General features: G+C 45.4%; 1 protein-coding gene across 5 annotated transcripts in view; it reads left to right on the top strand.

Moving 5' to 3' along the window:
• The window catches only part of GCLC (glutamate-cysteine ligase catalytic subunit), a 197145-nt gene that overhangs the window by 137900 nt on the left and 43675 nt on the right, over window positions 1-15570 (top strand). For all 5 annotated transcript variants that reach the window (XM_063916711.1, XM_063916709.1, XM_063916713.1 and 2 more), the window contains one exon: window positions 15167-15241. In XM_063916711.1, the coding sequence (XP_063772781.1) occupies window positions 15167-15241 (75 nt within the window). The remainder of the gene's footprint in view (window positions 1-15166; window positions 15242-15570) is intronic.

The raw sequence follows: 15570 nt of genomic DNA, 5'->3' as shown, positions 1-15570 counted from the left end.
ACAGGGTGTAGCAAAGGGGGAGAGCCGCTTGGGTACACTATCCTAATCCTATCTAGGACAATAATTGTTAGTGTTTACTGTATTATAGGGAACTGACTGCCTCACTAGGGCTGTGCAGCTCAGGGTGTGCTGGTCTCTCTCTATCTCTCTTTCTCTTTCTCTTTCTCTCTCTCTCTCTCTCTCTCTCTCTCTCTCTCTCTCTCTCTCTCTCTCTCTCTCTCTCTAAACGCAAGTTGTGCAGTGTTTGTCACACTAGATTCTCTCCCTTATCTAATTACTCTGTTTCCTGGCTGTGGCAGAGGGTCCAGAGCCCCACTGGTTAGGGTCTCTTAAGACTATGAGGTCTTATGTCACCTAGCTCAATGCTAATGTGCAGAAAACTCAGCTACTACAACAAGATGTTGCAGATTTAGCTGCTAGGGCAGAGGCACAGCCCCCCCCCCCCCCCCCCATATCTCTCATGCAGATACTCAGAAGCGTAGTTTACCTGCCATTCTGTCTGATACAGATGATGATATACAGGATGATGGGGATGACCTGGACCCCATTAGTGGGGATCCCGATGCTGCTCAGGGTATTGAACCCCTCATTTTGGCTATAAGGGATGTGCTAAAGCTCCCTCTAGAGGATGCTGTGTCACAGCAGTCGTTTTTCTTTGTACAAAACAAGTCTGTCACTTTACCTGATTCTACAGAGTTAGATGGCTTATTCAAACCGGCCTGGAAAAACTCCAAGTGGCCAAAAAGTTTTTGCGCACTTTCCCATTTGCTCCTGTAGGTAGAAAATTTTGTGAGGAACCCCCCTGGAGTTGATGTGTCAGTATCTCGCCTGTCTAAAAAGGCAGTGCTGCCCGCCCCGGGCTCCTTTACCATGAAGGATCCAGGGGATGGGAAGATAGAGACTACCCTAAAATCTATATACACAGCAGCCGGTATATCACAAAGACCTGTCATTGCAGGTTGCTGGATGACTCATGCTATTCATTCTATGTCCACTCAAATTCAGGGGGGCCTCTCGGGGGATATGCACTTAGTTACTATAGTAACCCTCCTGAAGCATATTCAGGACACTACCCGTGTCCTCTGTGATTCACTCAAGGAGATTGGGAACATTAATCCTCGGACTTCTGCTATGGCAGTTGGCAGTGTCTGCGCCCAAGGCCTTGTGGTTGTTTCAGTGGATTGCGTACGCAGAATCAAAACGTCGTGTGGAATCCCTCCCCCTTTTCTGGGGAATGGCTTTTTGGGGTCGAATTTGATACCTGGATTTCCAAAGTTACGGCTGGGAATTCCACGTTTTTCCCCTCTGGGGCACCGCCGGCAAGAAGCTCCTATCCGGGGCCATCTGTCCAGTCATTTCGGTCTCGCAGATTTCGATCTAAGGCCAGAGGTGCCACCAATGTGGCTAGAGGCACCAGAGGTAAACCTGCAAGCACCAGTTCTCAGGAACAGTCCACCAGTTCTGCTTCCACTAAGGCCTCAGTAAAGCGGTGCCACCACCCCGAGGGGAACGCGAGGTGGGAGCTCGACTGCGTCACTTCAGCCGCGTCTGGGAGACTTTCTGCCAGGATGCCTGGTCAGAAATCTCGTTTCTCAGAGCTACAGGCTGGAGTTCGACAGTACTCCCCTTCAACGATTTTTTAAATCAAGCTTACCAGCTTTGGAGGATATGCAAGTTGCGTTACAGCAGGCAATCCGAAAGTTGGTTCAGTACCACGTCATAGTACCACTACTGCAATGCGGCATGGGGTTTTACTCAAATCTGTTTGTCATGCCAAAACCGGACGGTTCGGTCAGGCCCATTTTGAATCTCAATCCTTACTTTGAAGGTGTTCAAGTTCAAAATGGAATCCCTGCCATCAGGGATTGCAGGCCTGGAAGAATGGGAATTTATGGTCTCCTTAGATATCAAGGACGATATCTCCATATTCCGATTTGGGCGCCTCATCAGGTGTACCTCTGGTTTGCCCTACTGGACAATCGCTTCCAATTCCAGGCACTGCCCTTCGGCCTGTCCACAGCCCCGAGGGTACAAATGTGATAGCGGAGATGATGTTCCAACTCTGGGTCTGGGTGTCAATGTGTTCCCTTATCTGGATGATCTTCTAATAAAGGCATGATCCAGAGAGTTTTTGTTGCTTTATATCGACCGCACCATCCATCTTCTGTCGGACCATGGGTAGATCCCCAACTTGCAGAATTCCCATCTGGAGCCAACTCAGAGGCTCCTGTTCCTGGGGATGTTGCTGGATACTGTGGCCCAGAAGGTGTTTCTACCAGAGGACAAGGCGAAAGCACTTCAGGAGATGGCCCGCATGATGCTCCGGCCTACTCGAGTGTCCATCCATCTATCTCTGCATAAGATTGTTGGGAAAAATGGTTGCCTCATACAAGGCAATCCAGTATGGGAGGTTCCATGCCAGAACATTTCAATTGGATCTCCTGAGCAAGTGGTTCGCATCTCTAGATGCTCCAGGTGATTCAGCTGTCACATCAGGCCAGGATTTCTCTCCTGTGGTGGCCACAGTCCTCCAATCTCCTGGAAGGCCGGAGTTTCGGGATTCAGGATTGGACTCTCTTCACGACGGATACAAGTCTATGGGGATGGGGAGCTGTCACGCAAGGGGCTCAGTTCCAGGGCAGGTGGTCAGCCCACGAGGCTCTCCTTCCGATCAACATTCTGGAATTTCGTGCGATCTACAATGCTCTTCTTCAGGCCTCTCCTCTGCTCAAGGATCACGCGGACCAGGTAATTGGACAACGCCACAGCAGTGGCATATATTAATCGTCAAGGAGGGACAAAAAGCAGAGCCTGCATGCGAGAGGTGTCATCCTCTGGGCAGAAAGAAATGCAAGAGCAATGTCGACAATCTTCATTCCGGGTGTGGACAACTGGGAGGTGGACTTCCTGAGTCGTCATGATCTCCACGTGGGGGCTCCAACATCTGGTGTTCCAACAGATCATCGACCGGTGGGGTTGCCCACAAATAGACATGATGGCTTCTCGTCTCAACAAGAAACTTCCCTGGTATTGCTTACGGACCAGGGACCCTCAGGCGAGGGCAGTGGACACACTGGCGTCGCCTTGGCTGTACCGGCTGGTCTACTGGTTTCCTCTGATTCCATTGCTCCCAAGGGTGCTAAAGCGAATCGGAAATCAAGGTGTCCAGGCAATTCTGATTGGCCTCGGAGGGCATCATACGCCAATTTCTGGACATGTCCTTCGAAGACACTTGGCCTCTACCACTAAGAAGAGATCTTCAACAAGGACTGTTCGTCTACCCGGACTTACGGCAACTTCGTTTAACGGCATGGAGGTTGAGCGGAACATCCTAGCTCACAAGGGCCCTTTCCAAAAAGGTTATTGCTACCATGGTTCAGGCCAGAAAACCTGTGACGTCAAAACACAATCATCATATCTGGAGGAGATATGTCTCTTGGTGCGAGGAACGCAAGTATCTGCCTGCGGTATTTCACTTGGGATGTTTCCTACATTTTCTGCAGGCTGGTGTGGATAAGGGCTTACGTCTGGGTTCCATTAAGGTCCCGATTTCAGTCCTCTCCATTTTCTTCCAGAAAAAATTGTCAGTGTTGCTTGAAGTTCAGACCTTCTTGCACGGGGTACTCCACATACAACCACCTTTTGTGCTGCCTACGGCACCCTGGGATTTGGATGTAGTCTTGGCATTTCTACAGTCCTGGTTTGAACCTCTGATGACGGTGGAAGACTATGATGTTACTGGCCCTGGCTTCTGCTCGATGTGTTTCAGAATTGGGGGCCTTTATCGTGTAGAAGTCTGTACTTGGTCTTTTATGAGGATAGAGCGGAGCTCCAGACTAGACAGCAGTTCCTGCCGAAGGTTGTCTCCGCGTTTCATCTGAATCATCAACCTATTGCGGTTCCGTCCAGTTCTGACGCTTCTGCTCATCTGGAGGCATTGGATGCTGTGCATGTCTTGAAGATCTATGTCAAGCGCACAGATCGGGTCAGAAAAACAGATCCCTTGTTCCTGTGATGTGCAGAAAATGGGTTGCCCTGCTTCAAAGCAGTCCATTGCTTGTTGGATTAGGCTTACTATCCAACAGGCCTATGTGTCGGCAGCCTTATCTGCTCCTAAGTCTCTGAAGGCCCACTCTACAAGATCAGTGGGCTCTTCCTGGGCGGCTGCCTGTGAAGTCTCGGCCTTGCATCTATGCCGACCTTCTACTTGGTCGGTGAAGAACACTTTTGTGAAGTTCTACAAATTTGATATCCTGGCCAAAGAGGATACCCAGTTTGGGCAGGCGGTGCTGCAGCAGCCTCCGCCCGTTCTGGAAGCTTTGGGACGTCCTCATCGTACTACTGTAGTTTCCCCAATATTCCTTATGGTTGCTAGAGAAAATAGGATTTTCTCGTAGTCTATAAGGGATATTGGGCGCCTGCCTCAGTGTGTGGACTTTTCTGCAGGTTCTTATTCTATAGTTACCTGTTGAGCTGTTGCTGTTGTTACCAGCCGTTGCTGGTTGTTGTATGTTAGTGGTGTGCTGGTGTGTAAATCTCACCACCTTTTCTGTTATTTTTATTCTCTCATATATGTCCTTTCTCCTTCAGGCACGTTTTTACCTATAACTGCCTGTGGGAGGGGGCATAGAGGGGCCGAGCCAGCACACCCAGGTGAAGAAATTTTAAAGTGCACTGGCTCCTTTGGAACCCGGTCTATACCCATCGTACTTGTTTCCCCCAATATCCCTTATTGACTACGAGAAAAGGATTTACCAGTAGGTATTAAAATCCTTTATTTAATATATTGGTTAATTGATAAACGATTAACACTTTTTTTTTATTTTTGAAAGCAAGGTGAATGCACAGAAGACAGATCAAATCCATATTTGGTGTGAACACCCTTTGCCTTCAAATCCGCATCCATTCTTCAAGGTACACTTGCACAAAGTCAGGGATTTTGCAGGATTACAGTCAGGTGTATGATTAACCAATCATACCAAGCAGGTGATAATCATTTTCATATGTAGGTTTAAAGTCATTGGGGGGAAATCAAATGTTTGAATAGTTGTTTTTCCTATCTAATAGACAGGAAAAAACAGACACCCAACGGACTTTTCAAACATTTGAATTCCCCCAATTAACTGAAACAGTAACAGATGTGTAGGATTCTTTAAAACTGGGTGAGAAACATCCAAACTGCTACAAAGGTAAGGTTGTGGAAGACGTCATACACCATGGCAAGACTGAGCACAGCAACAAGACACAAGGTAGTTATACTGCATCAGCAAGGTCTCTCCCAGACTATGATTTCAAAGCAGACTGGGGATTCAAGATGTGCTGTTCAAACACTTTTTGAAGAAGCACAAAGATATGGGCAACGTTAAGGACCGTAGTCTCTGTGGTCGACCAAGGAAACTTGGTGCATCAGATGAATGACACATTGCTTGCTTCCATTTTTAAATCAGAAGATGTCCAGCAGTGCGATCATCTCCGAACTGGTAGAAACCAATGGGACCCAGGTAAACCCATCTACTGTTCAGAGAAGTTCATCCAGAAGTGGTCTTCATGGAGGAATTGCGCCCAAAAAGCCATACCTTCAAAGCGAAAACAAGGCCAAGCGACTCAACTATACACGAAAACCTAAGAACCGGGGTACAAAATATGGCAGCTGGTGCTCTGAATTGATGAGTCAAAATTTGAAATATTTGGCTGTAACAGAAGGCAGTTTGCTTTACTGTTGCCTGCAGACCCTCATTATCGTACTGTTCTTCAGACCTTTTGACAAACAAAGTGGAGGTTCCTTGCAAGTTTGGGGCTGCATTTCAGCAAAAGGACTTGGGGATTTGGTCAGAATTAATGGTGTCCTCAATTCTGAGAAATACAGGAAGTTACTTATCCATCATGCAATACAATGATTGGCTTCAGATTTTTTTCTGCAGCAGGATAATGACCCCAAACATACAGCCAATGTCATTAAGAACTATCTTCTGTGTAAAGTAGAACAAGGAGTCCTGCAAGTGATGATATGGCCCACACAGCCCTGATCTTAACATCAAGTGTGTTGGAGTACATGAAGAAGACAGGAGGATTTGAGCAAGCCTACATCCACAGAAGACCTGTGGTTACTTCTCCAAGATGTTTGGAACAACTTCCCTGCCGAGTTCCTTTTCAAAAATGGTGTGCAAGTGTACCTAGAAGAATTGATGCTGTTTTGAAGGCAAAGGGTGGTCACACCAAATATTGATTTTGATTTGGGTTTCTCTTCATTGACTTTAACTATTAACACTTCTATTTTTGAAAGCTTTCTAATGTTGCAGCATTTTTTTCCCCCCACACCTGCCTACAACATATGTACAGTACTGTGTGTATGTATGTATGTGTATGTGTATGTATATATGTGTATGTGTGTGTGTGTGTGTATATATATATATATATATATATATATATATATATATATATATATATATATATTTCTCATACGTCCTAGAGGATGCTGGGGACACTTCAAGAACCATGGGGTATAGACTGGATCCGCAGGAGACATGAGCACTTTAAGACTTTTAAGGGGCGTGAACTGGCTCCTCCCTCTATGCCCCTCCTCCAGACTCCAGTTTTAGAATTGTGCCCAGGGAGACTGGTCACACACAGGGGAGTTCTACTGAGTTTCTTTGAAAAGATTTTATGTTAGGTTTATTATTTTCAGGGAAGCTGCTGGCAACGGTCTCCCTGCATCGTGGGACTTGGGGGAGAGAATTCAGACCTACTTCTAATGAGTTTAAAGGCTCTGCTTCTTGGCTACAGGACACCATTAACTCCTGAGGGTTTGGAACACTAGGTACGCCTAGGGGTTCACTCCCAGAGCCCGCCGTCACCCCACTTGCAGAGCCAGAAGTCAGAAGACAGGTGAGTAGAAGATCAGAAGAATTCAGTGACTGCTTTCTGAGGTACCGCACAGCGATCGCACTGCGCGCCATGCTCCCACACACAGCGGCACTACAGGGTGCAGGGCACGGGGGGGCACCCTGGGCAGCATAAAATCCTCTTTTTAAGGCTGGCAAGAGTGGATTGGAGTGCCTGGGCACAAGATCCAAACACCGCCAGTAATATATATTAAGAAAATAGCGGGGCTGAAGCACGCCATTAAGGGTGCGGGGCTTAGCTCTCACCACCGATATTTTCTCTTCACAGAAGCCGCAGAGATGCTGGTCCTCTCCTCCAAACACTGCTGTACAAGTAACAGGGTGCAAAATGGGGGGGGGGGGGGGGGCACGGCACGTAATTTGGTTCAAATATAAAAGCGCTACTGGTCTGGGGCTTTATATTAGAGTTTCAGATCTGGGATTTAGCGCTGGGTTGTGAGCTGGCAAACTCCCTCTGTGTTTCTCTGACAGGCTTTACTGTGGGTCTGTCCCCTATTTGTCCAGTGTGTCTGTGGGTGTCGGTACACGTGTGTCGGCATGACTGAGGCTGAGTGCTCTTCCCAGGAGGAGACTGTGGTAGGGACAGAAACTGCTGTGGGAGTGACCCTGTCGGCACCGCCGACTCCTGATTGGGTAAATGTGTTGAATGCCTTGAATGCTAATGTGGCTCTTATTAATAAGAGATTAGATAAATCTGACTCTCAGAACCAGACATGGAAGAAATCTGTGGAGGATGTGTTATCTCAGGTCCAGACCCCTTCGGGGTCGCATAAACATTCATTTGCTCAGTTGGCAGACACAGATACCGACACGGACACTGACTCCAGTGTCGACTATAGTGATGCCAAATTAGACCCAAAATTGGCAAAGAACATCCAGTACATGATTGTGGCAATAAAAGACGTGTTGCATATCACAGAGGACCCTGCTGTTCCTGATACTAGGGTCTGTATGTTTAAGGGAAAGAAACTTGAGGTAACATTTCCGCCCTCTCATGAACTGAATACCTTTTTTGAAAAAAATGTGGGAAAATCCTGACAAAGTTTCTGATTCCCAAAAGGATTCAGGTGGCGTATCCGTTCCCCTCTGGGGATAGAGATAAGTGGTAATCATCTCCCATTGTGGACAAGGCTCTATCATGGTTGTCTAAAAAGGTGGCTTTACCGTCTCCTGACACGGCAGCCCTTAAGGATCCTGCGGATCGTAGACAGGAGACTACGTTAAAATCCATTTACGTCGCCACAGGTTAGCTGCTCAGACCAACCATTGCATCGGCGTTGGTGAGTACTGCTATTGAAAAATGGGCATATAACTTGTCATCTGATATAGATACCCTAGATAAGGATAGCATCCTGTTAACTCTGGGTTATATCAGGGACGCTGCGGCCTACCTAAAGGAGGCGGCGAGAGATATTGGCATTTTGAGATCAAGAGCCAATGCCTTGGCAATTTCAGCTAGACTAGCATTGTGGATTCATCAATGGAATGCTGATGCTGACTCTAAGAAAGCTGTGGAGTCTCTCCCATATAAAGGTAGTGTCTTGTTTGGTGAGGGTCTCACTGATTTGGCATCTACGGCTACCGCGGGTAAGTCGTCATTTTTGCCTTATGTTCCTCCACAACAAAAGAAAGCTCACCACTTTCAGATGCAGTCCTTTCGGCCAAATAAATACAAAAAAGGCCGAGGTTATTCCTTCCTTGCCAATAGCGGAAAAGGTAAAATCTTTGACCGTGGTCCCAGGAGCAGAAGTCCTCCCCGGCTTCTGCCAAATCCACCGCATGACGCTGGGGCTCCTCTGCGGGAGTCCGCACCGGTGGGGGGATGTCTCGGGCTCTTCAGTCAATTCTGGGCTCGTTCGGACCTGGACCCATGGGTTTTAGAAATAGTGTCCATGGGGTACAAACTGGAGTTTCAAGACGTGCCCCCTCACCGATTTTTCAAATCGGCCTTACCAGCTTCTCTTCCGGACAGGAAGGTTGTAAGCGATGCGCTACAAAAGTTGTGTCTAACTCAAGTCATTATCGGGGTTCCCCCGTCACAACAGGGAGAAGGCTTTTATTCAAGCCTGTTTGTGGTTCCGAAACCGGACGGTTCGGTCAGACAAATTCTGAACCTAAAGTCCCTCAATCTTTACCTAAGAAAATTCAAATTCAAGATGGAATCTCTCCATGCAGTGATTTCCTGTCTGGAGGAAGGGGATTTCATGGTGTCTGTCGACATAAAGGATGCCTACTTAAACGTCCCCATATATCCTCCGCATCAGGCTTTCCTGAGGTTTGCTATTCAGGATTGTCATTACCAATTTCAGACGTTGCCGTTTGGTCTGTCCATGGCTCCGAGGATTTTCACCAATTTTTCCATGGCTCCGAGGATTAAGGAGGTAAATGTGTGGCTTAGGGATTGGTGCAGGAAAGAGGGGTTTGTGTTCCTGGAACACTGGGCGGACTTCTCAGTCAGGCGCCATCTCTTTTGTCGTGACGGATTGCACCTGACTGAGGAGGGGGCAGCGGTGCTGGGGGGAAGGATGGTTAGAAGGTTGGAGGAGATTTTAAACTAGGAGCCTGGGGGGAGGGTTTAGCTAGAAACTACGGGTCCTGCAGTGAGAATAGTGGGGATGGCGGTAGTAAACGAAATGGGGGAGAAGTTGGGGGGGAGGGTAAGAGCAGGCGGTAAGGTTACTAACATGGGTACTAAAAGGGATTTTACCAAAGCACTAACCAATGACGATTACAGGTCATCCTTGCTACATAAGGTGAAAGATGTCCCTAACGCAAGGGGAAATACTTATCTTCGTTGTATGTATGTAAACGCCAGAAGCATTACTGGTAAAAAGGGTGAACTAGAAATACTTGCAGCAAGCAAACAGTATGATATTATAGGCATTACTGAAACTTGGTGGGATGAATCTCATGATTGGACAGTCAATCTAGAGGGCTATACACTGTTTAGGAGAGACAGACTAAATAAAAAGGGTGGAGGGGTGTGTCTTTACGTAAAGCCGTTTTTAAAACCTAATATATGGGAAGATATTCAGGAGGGGACTGTAGACACTGTCGAGACATTATGGGTAGAAATTGCATGCTGGGAAAAAGGAATAAAAAAGTTAGTATTGGGTGTATGCTATAGGCCGCCTGGTATCAACGCATCTGATGAGGAATTGTTACTAAAGCAAATTGAAAGAGCAGCAGGAGTAGGAGACATAGTAGTGATGGGAGATTTTAACTATCCAGAGATAAACTGGAAAAACGATTCATGTGATACTGCTTGGGGCAATATGTTTTTAAACACACTTAATGATAACTACTGAGTCCAACTAATTGAGGAACCAACTAGATACAATGCAATCTTAGACCTGGTATTAACAAACAATGGGGATTTGGTATCCGGTATTATAGTAGGGGAACCCATAGGAAACAGCGACCACAATATGGTCACATTCAATATCAGTTTCTATAAACAGCCCTATACTGGCTCAACTAGGACTTTAAACTTTAGCAAAGCAAATTTTGAAAAGATGAGGGTATTTTTCAGGGATATTGAAGGGGAAGGTTTGTTTTTAGGAAAAAATACTACGGAGAAATGGGAGGTACTAAAATTCCTGCTAGCTAAAAATACACTCAAATGTATTCCTATGAGTGGCAAAAAAAGGAATAAAAATCATAAACCGATGTGGCTTAACAAAAAGATTAAGGAACTTATGGGCAAGAAAAGGCGAGCATTTAAAAAATACAAATCTGACGGGGAAGCAGTCATTTCAGCACTATAAGGAATGTAACAAAATTTGCAAAAAGGAAATAAGAGCGGCTAAAGTAGAAACTGAAAAACTAGTAGCAAAGGAAAGCAAAGCGAATTCCAAAAAAATCTTTAAATACATTAATAGCAAGAGATTAAAGAAGGAGAGTATAGGCCCTTTAAAAGACAAGTTGGGAGTCTTAAGCAAAAATGATAATGACATAGCGGACACACTAAATGAGTTTTTTTTCAACAGTATTCACTAGAGAGGACCCAATTCAGGGACTGACACACAATCTCAATAATGAGAATAGCACACTGATAGGTACTTATTTAAGCGAGGAAGTAGTCTGTGACCGATTAAAACATTTAAAGATTAATAAATCACCAGGGCCCGATGGTATTCATCCAAGGGTTCTAATGGAGCTTCACTCTGAACTGGCAAAACCACTATCTTTGATCTTTAAGGATTCAGTTATATCCGGTATGGTTCCCAAAGACTGGCGTATAGCGGAAGTAGTGCCTATATTCAAAAAGGGAAGTAAAGCTGAACCAGGTAATTATAGACCAGTTAGTCTTATATCTATAGTGGGGAAAGTATTGGAAGGTATTCTAAGAGATAGTATTCAGAAGTTCCTTGAAACCAATAAGGTCATTAAAAGGAATCAACATGGGTTTATGAAGGACAGATCCTGTCAATCCAACTTACTTGGCTTTTATGAAACAGTAAGCGCAAACCTAGATCAGGGTAAAGACGTGGATGTAATCTTTTTAGACTTTGCCAAAGCGTTCGATACTGTACCACACATGAGACTTATCTACAAGCTACAAGGATCAGGGCTAGGAAGCACAATATGCACTTGGGTCAAAAACTGGTTAGATAATATGAAGCAGCGCGTTGTGGTTAATGGATCTTTTTCAACTTGGACTGAAGTGCTAAGTGGTGTGCCGCAAGGCTCAGTATTAGGACCGCTATTGTTCAATATTTTCATTAACGACCTAACAGAAGGTCTAGAGAGCATGGTGTCAATTTTTGCAGATGATACCAAATTGTGTAAGGCTATAAATACAGAGGAGGATGCCGAGTCTCTTCAGAACGACTTAGTTAAATTAGAAGCATGGGCAGCCAAATGGAGAATGCGCTTCAACACAGACAAGTGTAAGGTAATGCACTGTGGTAACAAGAACAAAAATTACACCTACCTACTAAATGGGGTAAAATTAGGGGATTCTGTACTGGAAAAGGACTTAGGTGTCCTCATAGATAGCAAGCTCAAGATCAACACAGAGGACTCGTGGACACTCGCTCAGGTTAGAGGAGAGGAGATTCCGCACAATACGGCGTAAAGGCTTTTTCACGGTAAGGACAATACGTGTTTGGAATTGCCTGCCCGAGGGAGTTGTAATGGCGGAATCTGTCAACACCTTTAAGAATGGGTTAGATAAATTCCTAATGGATAAGGATATCCAGGGGTATGGTGCATAGTCATGCATTATAGTTACTATAAATAGGGATAAAATGCAACGGCTGACAGCAGCATCAGTCAGAAATTTTAGTCAAATCATCATGCATAGGAGACCACAAATAGGTTGAACTCGATGGACAATTGTCTTTTTTCAACCTCAGATACTATGTTACTATGTAATGGCGGAAATGATGGTTCTCCTTCGCAAACAATGAGTCACAATTATCCCTTACTTGGACGATCTCCTGATAAAGGCGAGATCCAAAGACAAGCTGGAGCAGGACATTGCGCTCTCCCTGACAGTTCTACAGCAACATGGTTGGCTCCTAAACTTGCCGAAGTCACAGTTGAATCCGTTGAAACGGCTGTCGTTTTTGGGAATGATTCTGGACACGGAATTACAGAGATTTTCTTCCAGAAGAGAAGGCTCTGGAAATTCAGAGTTTGGTCAAACAAATTCTGAAACCAGCAAGATTATCAATCCATCAATGTACTCGGTTGCTGGGGAAGATGGTGGTGGCCTACGAGACCATTCAGTTTGGCAGATTCCATGCCAGAATGTTTCAGTGGGACCTATTGGACAAGTCGTCCAGATCCCATCTGCACATGCACCGGAAAATAATCCTGTCCTCCAAGACCAGAATCTCACTCCTGTGGTGGCTGCACAGCTCTCACCTCCTAGAGGGACGCATGTTCGGGATCCAGGACTGGATCCTAGTAACCACGGATGCGAGTCTCCGAGGCTGGGGAGCAGTCACACAGGGGAAACCTTCCAGGGAAAATGGTCAAGCCAGAAAGTTTGTTTACACATAAACGTTCTAGAGTTAAGAGCCATTTACAACGAGCGGAACGTCTTCTTCGCAACCTGCCCGTCCTAATACAGTCGGACAACATAACAGCAGTAGCGCACATAAACCGCCAGGGCGGAACAAAGAGCAGGGCGACAATGGCGGAGACCACAAAAGTTCTCCGCTGGGCGGAAAGACATACAAGCGCTCTGTCAGCAATATTCATTCCAGGAGTGGACAACTGGGAAGCAGACTTCCTCAGCAGACACGATCTCCATCCAGGAGAGTGGGGTCTTTATCAAGAGGTCTTCACAGAAGTGACAAGTCTTTGGGGAATTCCTCAAATAGACATGATGGCGTCTCGCCTCAACAAGAAACTTCAGAGATATTGTTCCAGGTCAACGGACCCTCGAGCAATAGCAGTGGACGCATTGGTGATGCCATGGGTGTTTCAGTCGGTGTATGTGTTCCCTCCGCTTCCACTTATTCCAAAGGTGCTAAAGATCATTAGAAGAACAAAGTTTCAGGCGATCCTCATTGTTCCGGACTGGCCAAGGAGGGCTTGGTATCCAGATCTTCAGGAATTACTCATAAGAGATCCCTGGCCTCTTCCTCTATGAGAGGATATGTTACAGCATGGGCCGTGCGTGTATCACGACTTGACAGCTTGGCGGATGAACGCCGGATCCTAGCCCGAAAGGGTATTCCCAGTGAAGTCATTCCCACACTTCTTCAGGCTAGAAAAGGAGTAATGTCAAAACATTATCACCGTATTTGGAGAAAATGTGTCTTGGTGTAAATCCAAGAAGGCTCCTACGGAAGAATTTCAGCTAGGGCGTTTTCTCCATTTCCTGCAAGCAGGTGTGGATGCGGGCCTAAAGTTAGGCTCGATTAAAGTACAAATTTCGGCCCTATCTGTTTTTTCTTTCAAAAACAATTGGCCTCCATTCCAGAAGTTCAGACTTTCGTGAAAGGAGTTTTGCACATCCAACCTCCATTTGTGCCCCCAGTGGCACCATGGGATCTTAACGTGGTGTTGCATTTCATTCAGTCACATTGGTTTGAACCTTTACAGAAGGCGGGTGTCTGAGTTAGCGGCTTTGTCTCACAAGAGTCCTTATTTGATCTTCCATGAAGATAGAGCGGAGTTGAGGACTCGTCAACAATTTCTGCCGAAGGGGGTTTCATCGTTCCACATGAACCAGCCTATTGTGGTACTGGTGGCTACTGACGCCTTCGCAGAGTCAAAATCTCTCGATGTTGTCAGGGCCTTTAAAGATTTATGTCACCAGAATGGCTCAACTTAGGAAAATGGAAGCTCTGTTTGTCCTGTATGCTGCCAACAAGATTGGGACGCCTGCTTCCAAGCAGACTATTGCGCGCTGGATCTGTAATACGATTCAGCATGCTCATTCTACGACTGGATTGCCGTTACTGAAATCAGTGAAGGCCCACTCTACCAGAAAGGTGGGCTCATCCAGGGCGGCTGCCCGGGGCGTCTCGGCATTACAACTCTGCCGAGCAGCTACTTGGTCGGGTTCAGACACTTTTGCAAAATTTTACAAGTTTGATACCCTGGCTGATGAGGACCTCATGTTTGGTCAATCGGTGCTGCAGAGTCATCCGCACTCTCCCGCCTGTTCTAGAGCTTTGGTATAAACCCCCATGGTTCTTGATGTGTCCCCAGCATCCTCTAGGACGTATGAGAAAATAGGATTTTAATACCTACCGGTAAATCCTTTTCTCTTAGTCCGTAGAAGATGCTGGGCGCCCGTCCCAGTGCGGACTCTGTCTGCAGTTATTTGTTATTAGTTATGTTAACACACAGGTTGTGTTTCTGTTATAATCAGCCTGTTGCTGACATGGTTCATGCCGTTGACTGGAATTCTGTTAAATGCCATGTTGTACGGCGTGTTTTGTGGTGTGAGCTGGTATGTATCTCACCTTAGTTTAACAATAAATCCTTTACCTCAAAATGTCCGTCTCCCTGGGCACAGTTCCTATAACTGGAGTCTGGAGGAGGGGCATAGAGGGAGGAGCCAGTTCACGCCCCTTAAGAGTCTTAAAGTGCCCATGTCTCCTGCGGATCCCGTCTATACCCCATGGTTCTTGAAGTGTCCCCAGCTTCCTAGGTATTAAAAACCTAATATATAAATAAATAAATTATATATATATATATATATATATATATATATATATATATATATATATAATATTATATTATATTATTTATATATATAATAGTATTTATTTATTTTTGTTGTTTTTCTGAATTAGGTCACTTTCCAGGCTTGCAGCATTTCAGAAGCCAGGTATCTATATGACCAGCTAGCTACGATATGTCCAATTGTGGTAAGTTTTTGTAAGGGTATTTTTTATTTTAATTTTTTTTTCGGATTTCCCCCTTTCTCCCCATGTGTTAAATTAGATGTAAGTAAAATGTGTGAAAAACAAAATGGAAGATGTGTATATATGCTAATAACTATAAACCACTACAATGGCAACACAGGTGATCCTGCCATTCAGCTACAACAGGTTACCTTTTCTGTACTTAATTGTTTCTGTATACTGTGTTTTATGTTCATTCTGTCTGTTAAGTGTCTTGAGTCCTATTTGAGAAAGAGTGCTATATAAATAAAAATTATTATTTATTATTATTTCGGTGTTGTCCACTGTCCTGT

The sequence above is a fragment of the Pseudophryne corroboree genome, chromosome 4 (genome assembly GCF_028390025.1).
Source record: "Pseudophryne corroboree isolate aPseCor3 chromosome 4, aPseCor3.hap2, whole genome shotgun sequence".
In the NCBI taxonomy this organism is placed as follows: Eukaryota; Metazoa; Chordata; class Amphibia; order Anura; family Myobatrachidae; genus Pseudophryne; species Pseudophryne corroboree.
This window is presented reverse-complemented; position numbering and strand designations above follow the sequence as displayed.